We start from the raw sequence: 15,000 nt of genomic DNA on the forward strand, positions 1-15,000 counted from the left end.
TTCTGGGTTCCTACTTTGCTTTTCTTTTCAAATGAATCTAGTTGAAAATAAACACAACGATCAGGCCGTCACTATGACAACGTCAAGGAGAGTATGAACTATGAATCCACGCCAACAGAATCGCATGGCTGATGGCTTATGCTCTTACTAACTAATTATTCCTGAGTATTCGTTAAGACTTGAGGATTGGAAACGGATCAGATCAAACACGCACACACACACACGCTCACACACAGACGGACACACAAACACGAATGCATACATACACAAACACACACACGCATGCAAATGCACGCACACACACACACACACGCACGCACACACGCACACACAAAACTACAATACAAGAGAATACTAACAATAGCTTCCCAATCTCTGAAACAGGCACACATTATACGCGTAAACTATACATGATTGTCATTCAGAATGAAGCGGTAGATTTGGAATCAGCGCCCTCTTCAGCCATTCATGTATGATGTCATATCCTAGTTTGTTTCATGTGTTCACAGTACGACCACGCTACCCTTAGCGTTGGCTTGGCAGCAGGCCAGAGTCTCACCCTTTGTCGCGGGTACACAAAGTTTGGATTGTCTTTGTTCCAGTTCACACCTGGCCCAGACAAACAGCGATCGCCAACGCAGTCGTGAAAGTGTTGTGCAACAAGACCTTTCTTTCATCAAGGCTCTCCCCGCTCCTCAGTGTGTGGCTTTTGTGGCGCAACAGTCTCGACAAAGCTCGCAAAGAATTTTTGAAATGATTGCTTGTTTTGTTTGGCAAGTTCAAATAGAAGAGCCCGTCAGAACCCTGTCTGTCTCCTTTACAGAGGGAGAGGAAGAAGGCAGGAAGAGGAGCTGTATACAGGAGAGGCTGGAGGAAAGCCATCTGAATGATCTATCACTGTAATGATGTGTTCAACAACACTTAAGGTTCTGCCTTTGGTTTATATCTCACAGTCAAGCCAATTACAGACAATGTTTATAAACCCATTGAGGAAACATGACTTACCATTATATTATATGTCATACCAACTCCGCCATTTTAGAAAGCGTCAGATTTGACTGACAAACACGGAAAAGTGAGCGAGTCTGATTGAGATCAAGGTCCAAGGATCATTGCTACGCTAGCTCACTGCACACGGACATGCTACGCTGGATCACTGCGCACAGACAAGTTACGCTCGCTCACTGCACAGAACACTGTTATTACATTGTTTTGAATACTGAAAGTAGCTGCTACTAACCAAGAGGGGCTCAATCTATATGTGTAAATATATTTATATATAAACGTGTACAAACAAACACACTCAAACAGTTTGAGTTCAAAGAGGGGGGTTGAAATCAACACAAAAGACATTTGAAGGACAACGCAAAAAAACAAAAACAAAATGGCGGCGGCGGCAGAAACCAGCGCTGCTGACCTGCTGGGTGGTGCCCTGCTTCCGGTTGGTGGCGGTTGTGGTGGTGATGTCGCTGATGGAGGGGGCGGAGTCGGAGCGGTTTCCCCCGGCGGCGGCGGCGCTGGACTGCGGCGTGATGGAGGAGGAGGGCATGTCGCCCACCAGCCGCGCGCTGCCCTCGACCTTGATGTGCGGGTGGCCCTCGGCGGCCATGTTCAGGATGCGCAGGCCATTGTAGTAGAGGCCGGCCAGCTGGCCCTGGAACATCCCGCCGGCCGGCGACGGCGCGGACGGCGTGTCCTCCCCCGCGTCGGCCGCGCCGGCCGCGCCCACGCGCACCGTGGTCTGGCTGTTGAAGATGGTCAGCTGGCGACCTTGGAGGATGAGGAGGAGGAGGAGGAGGAGGAGGAGGAGGAGGTGCAAGCACAGACACGGGCACGCACACATAGTGTCACACACGCACATATAGACACACACCGACACACACACCAGAACCCATGTGCACAAACGCACAGATCACACACAAACGTACACACACACACACACACACACACACACACACACACACACACACACATACCAATGGTCACAAACATGATAAATCCATTTCCAAGCTGCTATCTGTCTGTTGCTGTCTCTAATGGAGTGAGGATGGGGCAGAGAGGAAGCAGAGGGGAAACAGAGAGGAAGCAGAGAGGAAGCAGAGGGGAAGCAGAGAGGAAGCAGAGAGGAAGCAGAGAGGAAGCAGAGAGGAAGCAGAGAGGAAGCAGAGAGGAAGCAGTGGTGCACTAGGAATGGGGGAGGGGGGGAGACGAGAGGGTTGCTGTTTGAGAGGAGGAGGAGGCGAAGGGCTGAGGGGGGAGACTGGAGAGCTGCTATTTGAGAGAGAAGAAGGAAGAGGAGGAAGAAGAGGAGGGGAAGGTGGAGGGAGGGGAGAAGGAGAAAGGTGGAGGGGGAGGAGGAGGAGAAGGTGGAGGGAGGGGAAGAAGGAGGGAGGGGGAGGAGGAGAAGAAAAACTGATTTGGAGAAAGAAGAGGAAAAATAAAGGGATTATGAAGAGAAGAGGGATGCGAAGAAGGTGGAGAAGAAAAAGGAGGAGGAGGAGAAGTAGAAGGATGAGAAGAAGAAGGAGGAGGAGGAGAAGTAGAAGGATGAGAAGAAGAAGGAGGAGGAGGAGGAGAAAAAGAAGGATCAGAAAGAGGAGAAGAAGGAGCAGTATGATTTTTAGGAGAGGAAGAAGGCAGCGGATGAGTGTCAGGGCCCCCCCCCCCCCCCAACACCCTCCTCCCTCCAGGCGAAGAGGAGGGCTGACGGATGGTTGCTACGGTGATGGCTGAGCGATACGGCGTTGTGTTTCACGTCGGGCAGATAGAGAGAGAGAGAGAGAGAGAGAGAGAGAGAGAGAGAGAGAGAGAGAGAGAGAGAGAGAGAGAGAGAGAGAGAGAGAGAGAGAGAGACTGCAGTGACAGCCCTATGAAGCATGCACAGTCATCAGCTCTGGCACTTCACTGTTAAAGGGACTAGAGGCTAATTTAATGAGCTCTGCTTAAGTTTAGGAGGACAAACTTATTTACTCTATTAGTCATTTCAAATTAATCATCATTCTTACATGTCACAATACTTTGCATGTACTTTATGTGTATATATTTCAGGGTACATTAGCTTTAGTAAATTCTTTAAAAGTTTAACAAATTTGATTTATGAAAAATAAATAAATAAAATTATTAACCAGTCTTAATAAAGCCCATTTTATCAGTACTTGTTTGGCGTTTTCAGATTTATTTACATTTAAATCGCTCCAACGTCCCTTTAACCTGACATTATCAGATACACACTAACAAGATACGTCACAGGCACAGTTTACACACTATTACACACTAGAGCTGTCCCACTTTTATATACTTAGTTATGGATTTTATATTTTTTAGATGTTAGTTGATGGTGCACAGTAATAATATTCAACTGTCCTCAGGTCGTGGTTTTATGCTGAAAGTTTTAAGGAATTTTAATCAGGGTTTTTTACCTTTGTCGAGTAGCCAATCATCAACTACTCGACCGAGCCGATAGGGGATTCGCTGCCTGGCGATGGCAAGGCGCTCGTTATCATTGTAGCCTTTAATTTAGAGATGAAAACACAGTAGTAATTACGCACATCCAAAACGTGGCACAGGAGCTGGATACAAAAACAACAGCAATGAAAAGAAGGTAAGGATCTGCTCATCGTTAGCACGTAGCCGAGGCCAAAGGTAGGCTAGGAAAAAAAGGAGATAGCTGGAGGTATGGCTAGGTATTACAGTTTATAGTGAGAGGTCTTTTACTCTCTGTACATTGGGTTTGATTTATAGAGCACATGTCAGGGGTTAACATCTGCAGGAGCACAGGGAAATAAGGTTACAGCGGTCACATACTACTATATGACTGGCTAGAGTTTAGAGTACAGTAAGAAGGCTCAGAACAAACGTCACAACAATTAGCATTTAGCATTTTAGCTCAGGACTAACTGAAAACGATGTTGTGTTAAGATAACTATCTTTGATTACAGCTTTAGGATGAAATAAAAAACAAAACAGAAATAAATATGAACCAAAGAGCTTAAAAAAAATACATTCTTTTTTCTTTTACTTATTTTTTAACTCCATTTAGCTCAATTTTTTTTTACTTATTTTTTAACAACAAATGCACCAACTTATTTTTTTCTTTTTAATGAGCACACAAATATGATACCTGAATAATTATTTTTCATAATTTACCTTTAACTCTATTTAACAAGCCTTACATAACATAGATGACTAGGCTATTATAATAAACGTCTCATTTTATGGTTTAAACATTCATATTTCATTTCTTATGACACGCACACATTACATTTCATACACATTATTAATACAGGGATGCAATCAGATTCTGGACTCCATCATTTTTATCATAAAACATTAATGGGAACAAAATGGGTCATCATCATCATCATCAATCAAGACATGTGACTGCCCCTGTGAGCGTTTGGATTGGCTGAGAGGGTATTGGGCGGGGCCTACCTGACGGGTAGCGCTCTATGACAGGCAGCTCATCCAGCTGCAGCGTGGCATTGCCTCCGCTGCGGGTAAACCGAACTATGTGGTATTTCCCGTCGTTCACGAACTTGGAGCTCTCCTCGATGTTGATGTCATCCGTTCCGACGTTGAACACCACCCGGATGTTGCCTTTGTCCTGGGGGGTTAGTCGGGGAGTTGGGAGGAGGAGGTGGGGAAGGAGGTGGAGGAGGAAGAGAAGGAGGTGGAGGTGGAGGTGGAGGAGGAGGTGGAGGTGGAGAGAAATGGAGAAGGAGAAGGTGGAGGAGGAAGCATAGAAGGAGAAGGAGGAAGAGGAGGAGGAGTTGGAGGAGGAGGAGATGGTGGTGGAGGAGGTGGCGAAGGAGGAGGTGGAGAAGGAGGTGGAGAAGATGGAGGAGGAGATGGTGGAGGAGGAGGTAGTGAAGGAGGATGAGGGGGGGTAGAGACAGAGTAAATGAGGTTGTGTCTCATTAGGCTGAGGAGTCATGTTTATATCTGATTACACAGTGATTCTGTGCGGTCAATAACATTCCAAGGTTGTGCGTTGTTTTTCCATGACAGGACACATCTGCGTTGTTAAAAAAGCTCCAAATCAATTGGCAAAAAATCGATTGGCAAAAATCATCAGGCAAAAATTCAGGAGTAGGAATATCGACCAGATGTTTGCTTGCTAACGCAAAAAGCTACCCGCTGCCAGGGCCGCAGAAAAGCATTATCATTTCAGCTGATGATGTCCATAAAACCAAAATACGATAAAAAGTAACTGATTTTTCAGGTGAGGGGTGCCAGTTTAATCCTGTCTCCTTAATGACCGTGTGTGTGAGTCCTATCTCCATAACGACTGTGTGGGTGAGTCCTATCTCCTTAATGACCGTGTGTATGTATCTAGGTGAGTCCTTTCTCCATGACGCCTGTGTGTGTAAGTCCTATCTCCTTGATGCCAGTGTTTATAGGTCCTCCAGGTGAGTCCTACCTCCTTAGTGAATGTGTGTGTAGCTAGGTGAGTCCTATCTCCTTAGTGAATGTGTGTGTAGCTAGGTGAGTCCTATCTCCTTAGTGAGTGTGTGTAGCTAGGTGAGTCCTATCTCCTTAATGAGTGTGTGTGTGTGTGTGTGTGTGTGTGTGTGTGTAGCTAGGTGAGTCCTATCTCCTTAATGAGTGTGTGTGTAGCAAGCTGAGTCCTATCTCCTTAATGACTGTCTGTGTAGCTAGGTGAGTCCAATCTCTTTAGTGAGTGTGTGTGTAGCTAGGTGAGTCCTACCTCCTTAGTGAGTGTGTGTGTAGCTAGGTGAGTCCTACCTCCTTAGTGAGTGTGTGTGTGTGTAGCTAGGTGAGTCCTACCTCCTTAGTGAGTGTGTGTGTAGCTAGGTGAGTCCTATCTCCTGAGTGAGTGTGTGTGTAGCTAGGTGAGTCCTATCTCCTTAGTGAGTGTGTGTGTAGCTAGGTGAGTCCTACCTCCTTAGTGAGTTTGTGTGTAGCTAGGTGAGTCCTATCTCCTTAGTGAGTGTGTGTGTAGCTAGGTGAGTCCTACCTCCTTAGTGAGTGTGTGTGTAGCTAGGTAAGTCCTATCTCCTTAGTGAGTGTGTGTGTGTAGCTAGGTGAGTCCTACCTCCTTAGTGAGTGTGTGTGTAGCTAGGTGAGTCCTACCTCCTTAGTGAGTGTGTGTGTGTAGCTAGGTGAGTCCTACCTCCTTAGTGAGTGTGTGTGTAGCTAGGTGAGTCCTATCTCCTTAATGAGTGTGTGTGTGTGTGTAGCCAGGTGAGTCCTACCTCCTTAGTGAGTGTGTGTGTGTGTGTGTAGCTAGGTGAGTCCTACCTCCTGAGTGAGTGTGTGTGTAGCTAGGTGAGTCCTATCTCCTTAGTGAGTGTGTGTGTAGCTAGGTGAGTCCTATCTACTTAATGAGTGTGTGTGTGTAGCCAGGTGAGTCCTACCTCCTTAGTGAGTGTGTGTGTGTAGCTAGGTGAGTCCTACCTCCTGAGTGAGTGTGTGTGTAGCTAGGTGAGTCCTATCTCCTTAGTGAGTGTGTGTGTAGCTAGGTGAGTCCTATCTACTTAATGAGTGTGTGTGTAGCCAGGTGAGTCCTACCTCCTTAGTGAGTGTGTGTGTGTAGCTAGGTGAGTCCTACCTCCTGAGTGAGTGTGTGTGTAGCTAGGTGAGTCCTACCTCCTTAGTGAGTCCTACCCGCCCCCCCCCCTGGCTCCTCCTTACTATCTGCAGCTGGAGGTAGTCCCCCAGGCCGGAGGCGCTGTCCACCCTGAGCAGGACGGCCTGCTTCTGCTGGGTGCTGAAGCCCAGGGCCAGCCGGTCCGCCCGCGTGCTGGGCCTCTCGTTGGGGGGCCACGTGTACACCACCACGCCCCCGTCACGCCCGAAGATGTACGTGGTCCCAGCTGCCGGGTCGGGTGGAGGGAAGAGGAGGTAAGGTGGAGGGGAGGGGGGGAGGGGAGAGAAGGTAAGGTGGAGGGGAGGGGGGGAGGGGAGAGAAGGTGAGGTGGAGGGGAGGGGGGATGGAGGGGTGGAGAGCAGAGGTTTAGGGGGAGAACCTCTCATGGGAAGTGTGTGTTTGTTAGACTGGACTTGACGTTCCGAAAACTGGGGAAATATACTTCAAAATGTAAAAGTTATATATATTTGACTTTTTTGTTTTTATTGCTGTTTATTCGACAAATTGTTCCTTATTTTTTTACGTTACAGTGGATTCACAAAGAGGTTTCTAAGCAGTCAGGCGTGCGAGCATCAGCAAGGTTGGAAAACAGTGGACAACAGTGCCCCCTGCTGGTGGAGATGGCTCACTACAGAGTCTTAGAGGTAGGGTCTACTGCTGCCGGAAGTTACAGAGCTCTAAAGGTAGAAACTGAAAGCGCACAGGTAAATACATAGCTGTGGAAATCCTAACGAGTAATACACTTTGTGACCAACTTTATCAACAACAACAACCAAAAATCATGAATCATGAAAATACCGATTTTAAATAGGTTCAGGCGACCCTTGCATTGTGGGTAATCACTCTGGGTCCGAGATGTCTGGGGGGAGGAGCCACACACCCAGCAGCAGACAGGAAGTGACGTCACTCACCGTCGTTACAGAGGGGCCCGGCGAAGGAGGTCATGCTGCAGTCACAGCTAAAGCCCTCCCACTGCTGCAGGCAGACTCCCTGATTGGAGCAGGAGTCCTCCTGACAGGTGGTGCTAGGGCCTGGGGACAGAGCAGACGGACAGGGCCTGTCGTTAGGGGACAGCTCAGCTGGGAGCCAGCAGGCCTCATGTGCCCATTCATGGTGCTGGTAACAACGAGACGCCTCGTCGCTGGTGACTACGCGTGTTCCCGACAGCGACCGTTCATGCGCACAGCGTTCGGAATCTAAAAGTTCTTGTTCGTCAGCGCGGTATATATCACACCAACAGGATGACCGCCCCCTATCTGTCGGCCGTGGAACATAGGTTCTGTGTTTGATGGTGATCATGGAGGCCCGCACAAAATATATGTTTTTGTCATTCGTGCAATACAAGCAACACCTTGACAGATGTTTGCAATATCTGCGGGAAAACGACCAGGAAGATATCCTGTCAAAACTTTTGCCTTGTGGTCCGCCATTGTTCATGCGCGAGTAAACAATACGTCGCCAACGTATGGGCAACTCTGTTAGCAAAATCTGGCCCCAGTTGCCGAAAGGAAGTCGAATCTTTAGAGCGCCATGGGGTGTCGTTCACGAGAACTAACCCTACGTCGCGGAAATGTTTTCCCCATAATTCCCAGCAGAACTTCACAGAGCCTGAGCCGAAGACCGACAACTGCAGGGGGCGAGATATTCCACTCAGGAGAAACTTGTTTGTGTGAGTGGATGAAACTTTCTGAAGGGGATTTTGATAGATGTATCTCTCACTGGTGCCGGCCTAGTTTGTGTTTGTCAAATAAGCACCTACAGGCCCCGCCTCCAGAGCATCATGATTGGTTGAAACGAACATGAAGCGAATTGAATCTAAAGTCTGATTCGTTCGGCTGAGGAACCGCACGCTGATGAGCTCATCGGATCCTCCTCTTTCTCGGCCCCTGGGCCAGTGTGTGTTTAGGACACACTATTGTGCGGATCTGTTGTTCAGCTGTACAATTAATGAAGTGTAACGGTCCCACCTGCTCCTTCTGGAAGACAGGAAGTAGGGCGAGTCGGCTCCAGGAACATAATGACATGGATCGGCCAATGAGTCGTTTCGGTGGCCGATCACGAATGCAGGGGTAGGAATTATGCTGCCACTCTAACGCACTCCCTTCATTTAAACCCCCAAAACCCACCATTTTACGATTGCTTTCAGCAGGTAACCTCCTTCCCTTCCCACCCCTTCCTCTTTTTGATCGTTGTACTAATATCCGCTCTTATCAAATGATTTTCTTTGGCGGCACCTTTGAGTACTTGAATCAAATGTAAAAAATAAATCGAATGTAAAAACTATTATTATTGTTATTCCCCATCCCTCCAACGGCGCAGGTCTCTTTAAAACACTGTACCCTGCTGACCCTGAGTGAGCAGCACTCGTGCTCCCGCCGAGCGGGGGGGCGGAGCCGAGCTGGACATGCAGTCGGTGGGGGAGGAGGGGGGAGACGGGGGAGGACGGGGGGGACGGGGCACAGGAGTGCAGAGGGAAACACGGAGGGCAGATTTATGTCCTGGAGACCCGAGTTCATGGCGCTGGGCTCCTGTCTTCAATGTGTCAGCAGCAGCGTGGGGGAAGCAAGGGGGGAGTGGAGGGGGGGAGAGGGGGAGGGACGGCAGTACTGAGATCTGAGCGAGGAGAGGGCAGCGGGGGGGGGGGGGGGGGGGGGTCGAGATGGCATGCTGCCAATCAAAACCCAGGCGGGGGGGGGGGGGGGGGGGGGGTTAAACTCGGGGACTGTCACAACGGTGAGGGTGTCACTATGGCGAAGACATCACGACGACGATGACATCACTATGGCGATGACATCGCTACGGCGATGACATCACTATGGTGGCCAGGAGGGGACAGTTCAGCGGCAGGTTAGCCCCCCTGACCTTTGACTCTGGATCGCTGGGATCCACACGGCACTGGGCACGCACACACACACACACACACACACACTTACAGAGAAACACACACACACACACACACACACAAACCCGCCTGCCGTCACGTGGGATTCCCATGTGCGCCATACACAGCGAAGTACCTTGCAAGTCAGCTTTCAGCAACGCAACTTTAGTGGCCGAACGGCGGAGGAAAGCACAAGCAGATGGAGGAGATGGTTAGTCAGGGGGCAGCGATGGCTGGAGGCAGAGCAGCAGGGGGCAAGAGGCAGGGACACAGGAGGCAGGGAGACAGGAGCACAGAGAAGGAGAGAGAGAGAGAGAGAGAGAGAGAGAGAGAGAGAGACAGGAGCACAGAGAAGGAGAGAGAGAGAGACAGGAGAACATAGAAGGAGAGAGAGAGAGAGACAGGAGCACATAGAAGGAGAGAGAGAGAGAGAGAGAGAGAGACAGGAGCACAGAGAAGGAGAGAGAGAGAGACAGGAGAACATAGAAGGAGAGAGAGAGAGACAGGAGCACATAGAAGGAGAGAGAGAGAGAGAGAGGAACACATAGAAGGAGAGAGAGACAGGCACACATAGAAGGAGAGAGAGACAGGCACACCGAGAAGGAGAGAGAGAGAGAGACAGGCACACATAGAAGGAGAGAGAGACAGGCACACCGAGAAGGAGAGAGAGAGACAGGAACACAGAGGGGGGGAGAGAGAGAGAGAGAGAGAGACAGGCACACATAGAAGGAGAGAGAGAGAGAGACAGACAGGCATACAGAGGGGGGAGAGAGAGAGAGGAAGACAGAAGGAGAGAGGCAGATGGAGACAGAGAGAGAGAGAGAGAGGCAGATCGAGTTAGAGAGACAGAGAGGCAGACAGAGAGAGAGAGTCAGAGATAGAGAGAGAGAGAGAGACAGACAGACAGAGGGAGAGAGAGCCAGAGAGAGAGAGAGCCAGAGAGAGAGAGAGAGAGCCAGAGAGGCAGACAGAGAGAGTGAGAGATTGGCGTGTGTGTGTGTAACAGATGGAGTTTTTGAAATATCGAAAAGGTGTGCATAAAAATAAACGAATGAAGACATAAAAAAGAGGGGAAAATAAAAAGTACACAATTTACGACGGCTGAGTTGAGGTGGTTAGCTTAGCGAGAGGTGGAGGGAGAAGCGAGCAGAGGACAGCCCAGGAGGAAGGGGTGGTGCGTCAATCTCTCAGTGTCCTGTGGATCCCCGTGAGATGACACGCCCACAGGTAAACGTCAGGTCTACTGTGAGTGTTTGTGGTCTGCTTCTACGTCCTCCTCAGAGAGAGAGGGCCTCACACAAGCAGAGCACGAACACAAAGGCTTTCTACGTGTCCAGATGCACAGGCAGAGCAGAGAGACACAATACATTATGGAAGATATGGATGATAAAGGACAGTAGCGTAGTACAGTACACAACTCTCTTTCTAAATGGTATTTTAATAAAGAGTTGAGGTTTGTGCCAAATTCTGAACCAGCACCCTCTTGTCTTCTATCGAGGACTGGGTCCTGAATCCTGCCTGGGCTTGAGGTTGCGCTGACAATACAACGAATGAACTGTTCATGATCATCACCAGATGATGTAGGAGAGGCAGGAAGCCTTCTCCTACTAAACAGGGTCTGACTGAACTAGCCATGCATGCTGAAACAAAAGCGCCGGTCAGGTTAACGTGATTTCATTTGATTTGTTTAATCACCTCTTTGCAAGATGACATCAATTTAAATCCGGGATTGAATTATTTTCCATCTCAGGAGGGGCGGAAATTATACTTTCTTTCACCAGAGAGCCGAAAGGACTATATATAGAAATAAAGATATCCAATTTAAGATATATAATAAGGCAGATCATCAAGAAGATTGATCATATAACCTGTCGTAACCCTGTCCAGCGCGGGCCTCTGTAGCTGTGCTTGGGCTCCCATACTGCTAGGGGCCCCATACTGCTGGGGCCCCATACCGCTGGTGGCCCCTACCGGTGGTCCTCCTCACCTTCACAGCCTCGGTCCACCTGGCCCGTGGTCGCCAGCGCGTCGGCCAGCAGGTCGGGCAGCCGGCCGTTCAGGTCCACCGTCGCTAGGCAACCCTGGAAGCCCTCCCTGGAGTGGACCAGTTTGGGCAGGTCGCGGTACATCTCCTTGGTGACCCCGCCGATGTAGAGGTCGCCTGCAGGGGGCGCCACGCACAGTGAGCATCGCGGGACAGTGTGGTGGAACGTCTACGCGGCGGCGTTCGATAAAGTGAATCCATCCATCCATCGACTCAAACACAAGCACACAAACACAAAGGCAAACACAAACACACACAGCGTCCGCCCGCATCCTGGGAGACTTTTGCTGGCTGCCTGGCAACAAGCCTGGCCTTAACCAGGTTCGCTGTTCTGGAGACACAGATCTATACAAGACACACACGCGCACTCACACACAAACGCACGTATGCACGCACACACACACACGCACGTATGCACGCACACACACACACGCACACAGACACAGGAAAAATCCTGCTCTTCTTTTGCAGCTAGGAGTGGTTGGGGTTAGCTAACCCTAGGATTAGCTAGGGTAAGCTAACCCTTACACACCAATATGTTGGTCATGTCCACATTTTATAGAATTCCATTTAAATATTAATTTCATTTATGAATCATGATCCAACGCCTACGCTAGCTTATTTTAGGTACATCTCGTTTTAAATCAACAGCACAGCATGGATGTCATGTTACTGAGCTGCATCCACCTGACATCGCTCTAGAGCGCAAACCTTCACAGTGTCATCACTGTGTGTGTGTGTGTATGTGTGTAGCTGTTGTGTGTCTATCGGTGTTTGTGGGTGGCTGTTTGTATGTCTATCGGTGGGTCTCTGCGCGTGTGTCTGTGTGTGTTTGTGTGTGCGTGTCTATGGGTTGTGTGTCTGTGTGAGCGTTTGTGTGCAGGAAACAAAACACTCTACTAGTAATGGGTTTTGTCACCTGCAGAGTGTAAAAATCTCCCAGCCAAGCAAATTGTGTTTAGATTGATGCCCAGTTTTCTACCTGCCAAATGACCAGCTCTCGGCTGGTCGCCGTTGTTAATCCAGGGGCTCCTGTGTGTGTGTGTGTGTGTGTGTGTGTGTGTGTGTGTGTGTGTGTGTGTGTGTGTGTGTGTGTGTGTGTGTGTGTGTGTGTGTGTGTGTGTGTGTGTGTGTGTGTTACTTTGGGTCCCTGTGGGTCTGAGGCTGTGTGTGTTCATTTGGGCCCCTGTCTGTGTTTGAGTATTGGGGTTCATTTGGGCCCCTGTGTGTCTGAGTTTGTGTGAGTGTGTGTGTTCCTTCGGGCGTTCCTTCGGGCCCTTGTGTGTGAATGTGTGAGTGTTCATTCGGGCCCCTGTGTATCTGAGTCTGTGTGTTTTTGTTCTTGTGTGTGTTCATTTGGGCTCCTGTGTGTATGTTTGTGTGTGTGTGTGTGTTTTAATTTGGGCCCCTGTGTGTGTGTGTGTTCCCCTCCGGGCCCCTGAGCGTGTGTGTGTGGGTGCGTTCCCCTCCGGGCCTCTGAGTGTGCGTTACCCTTGAGGTCCAGGTTCTTGGCCCCCATGGTGGTCTGCGTGGTGACCTTGGTGTCGATCTTCACGGTGTGAAGGTTGTTGGTGTCGCGGGAGATCAGCACGTTGTGCCAGTGGTTATCGTTCAGCGGCGTGTTGGAGTTCCCCTTGATGAGGTGGGCCCCGTTCCCCAGGTCAGAGATATAGTGCAGGTACCTGTGGGAGAGGGAGGGGGAGGGAGGGAGAGAGGGGGGGAGGGGGAGAGGGGAAGAGAGAGGGAGAGAGGGAAGGAGGGAGGGAGAGAGAGGGGAGAGAGAGAAGGAGGGAGGAAGGGAGGGAGAGAGAGAGGGAGAGAGAGGGAGAGAGGGAAGGAGGAGAGAGAGAGGGAGAGAGGGAAGGAGGGAGGGAGGGAGAGAGAGAGGGAGAGGGAGAGACAGAGAGGGAGAGAGGGAGAGAGACAGAGATGTTAAGTGTATGTATTTGTAGACTTTCCCACTATGGGTTCCTGTCTTGCTGCAGTGGCCCCTCAGTGGTGTAGGAATAGTCGGCCCTTCATGTCATAGCAGCTCCTTCATATGTAGGAGGAACCTTGAAACCCCATCTGGAAACAGGTTGATTTGAACCCTGGAGAGACTGAGACTATTGTGATCCGTGTTTATTGTCATTGTCGTTTTGGCTCATTGTATTTCATCCATTAAATTCATGTTCCGATTTCCATGAGCCAGACGGTACTTTGGTCAATGCTCTGCTTGTTCTGTAAACTCTGTGCTGTATTGATCCGACCAGACCAGGAGCCGTGCCCTGAGGATCAGGACTGGATCAATACGGTGAAACCACGACAACAACCACAGCGCGCTTCTGGAGGATGAGGCTTTATCCCCCCCCCCCCCCCCCCCCCCCCCCCCCAACCCTTCGACCCCCCCCCCCTCCTTCCCCTTGCCTCACCCCTTCACCACCCCCCCCCTCCCTCCCCCTTGCCTCAACCCTTAACCCCCTCCCCTTTACCTCACCCCTTCACCAGCTCCCCCTCGCCTCACCCCTTCACCAGCTCCCTCTCCGTCCCCCATGCCTCACCCCTTCACCAGCTCCCCCTCCCTCCCCCTTGCCTCACCCCTTCACCAGCTCCCCCTCCCTCCACCTTGCCTCACCCCTTCACCAGCTCCCCCTCCCTTGCCTCACCCCTTCACCAGCTCCCCCTCCCTCCCCTTTACCTCACCCCTTCACCAGCTCCCCCTCCCTCCCCTTTACCTCACCCCTTCACCAGCTCCCCCTCCCTCTCCCTCCTCCTGGCCTCACCCCTTCACCACCTCCCCCTCCCCCTCCCTCACCCCTTCACCAGCTCCCCCTCCCCCTCCCTCACCCCTTCACCAGCTCCCCCTCCTTCCCCCTTGCCTCACCCCTTCACCAGCTCCCCCTCCCTCCCCTTTACCTCACCCCTTCACCAGCTCCCCCTCCCTCTCCCTCCTCCTGGCCTCACCCCTTCACCACCTCCCCCTCCCTCACCCCTTCACCCCTTCACCAGCTCCCCCTCCTTCCCCCTTGCCTCACCCCTTCACCAGCTCCCCCTCCCTCCCCTTTACCTCACCCCTTCACCAGCTCCCCCTCCCTCTCCCTCCTCCTGGCCTCACCCCTTCACCACCGCCCCCTCCCCCTCCCTCACTCCTTCACCCCTTCACCAGCTCCCCCTCCTCCCCCCTTGCCTCACCCCTTCACCAGCTCCCCCTCCTTCCCCCTTGCCTCACCCCTTCACCAGCTCCCCCTCCTCCCCCCTTGCCTCACCCCTTCACCAGCTCCCCCTCCTCCCCCCTTGCCTCACCCCCTTCACCAGCTCCACCACGATGAAGTCGTTGCCGTCGCCGCGGTTCAGCAGGATGAGGCCGTCGGGGGAGGTGGTCTTGAACTGCAGGAAGAGGTGCATGGAGTAGTACGCCTGCAGCGTGGGCAGCGTGACGAAGCTGGAGCGCGAGCGGAAGGTGACGGGGTCGGCCACGATGCTCTT

General features: G+C 51.1%; 1 protein-coding gene and 1 long non-coding RNA gene across 5 annotated transcripts in view; one reads left to right on the forward strand and one right to left on the reverse strand.

The window, feature by feature from the left end:
- Positions 1 to 15,000, reverse strand: part of LOC132446736 (neurexin-1a-like) — a 27,250-nt gene that overhangs the window by 9,840 nt on the left and 2,410 nt on the right. The window contains exons 2-10 of one of the 4 annotated variants that reach the window (XM_060037188.1): positions 14,836 to 15,000; positions 14,330 to 14,346; positions 13,027 to 13,217; positions 11,479 to 11,652; positions 7,522 to 7,641; positions 6,655 to 6,836; positions 4,432 to 4,603; positions 3,420 to 3,509; positions 1,418 to 1,770 (exon numbers count right to left, since the gene is read on the reverse strand). The exon at positions 14,836 to 15,000 is cut by the window's right edge and continues 200 nt beyond it. In XM_060037188.1, the coding sequence (XP_059893171.1) occupies positions 1,418 to 1,770; positions 3,420 to 3,509; positions 4,432 to 4,603; positions 6,655 to 6,836; positions 7,522 to 7,641; positions 11,479 to 11,652; positions 13,027 to 13,217; positions 14,330 to 14,346; positions 14,836 to 15,000 (1,464 nt within the window). Of the gene's footprint in view, positions 1 to 1,417; positions 1,771 to 3,419; positions 3,510 to 4,431; positions 4,604 to 6,654; positions 6,837 to 7,521; positions 7,642 to 11,478; positions 11,653 to 13,026; positions 13,218 to 14,011; positions 14,066 to 14,329; positions 14,347 to 14,669; positions 14,687 to 14,817 lie in introns of those variants that run through there. The other 3 variants (XM_060037186.1, XM_060037187.1, XM_060037189.1) reach the window with 3 other exon arrangements.
- Positions 2,202 to 2,661, forward strand: LOC132446749 (uncharacterized). The gene is made up of 3 exons (XR_009522965.1): positions 2,202 to 2,317; positions 2,383 to 2,503; positions 2,538 to 2,661. It is a non-coding gene; the product is annotated as an uncharacterized LOC132446749 (long non-coding RNA).

The sequence above is a fragment of the Gadus macrocephalus genome, chromosome 18 (assembly GCF_031168955.1).
Source record: "Gadus macrocephalus chromosome 18, ASM3116895v1".
In the NCBI taxonomy this organism is placed as follows: Eukaryota; Metazoa; Chordata; class Actinopteri; order Gadiformes; family Gadidae; genus Gadus; species Gadus macrocephalus.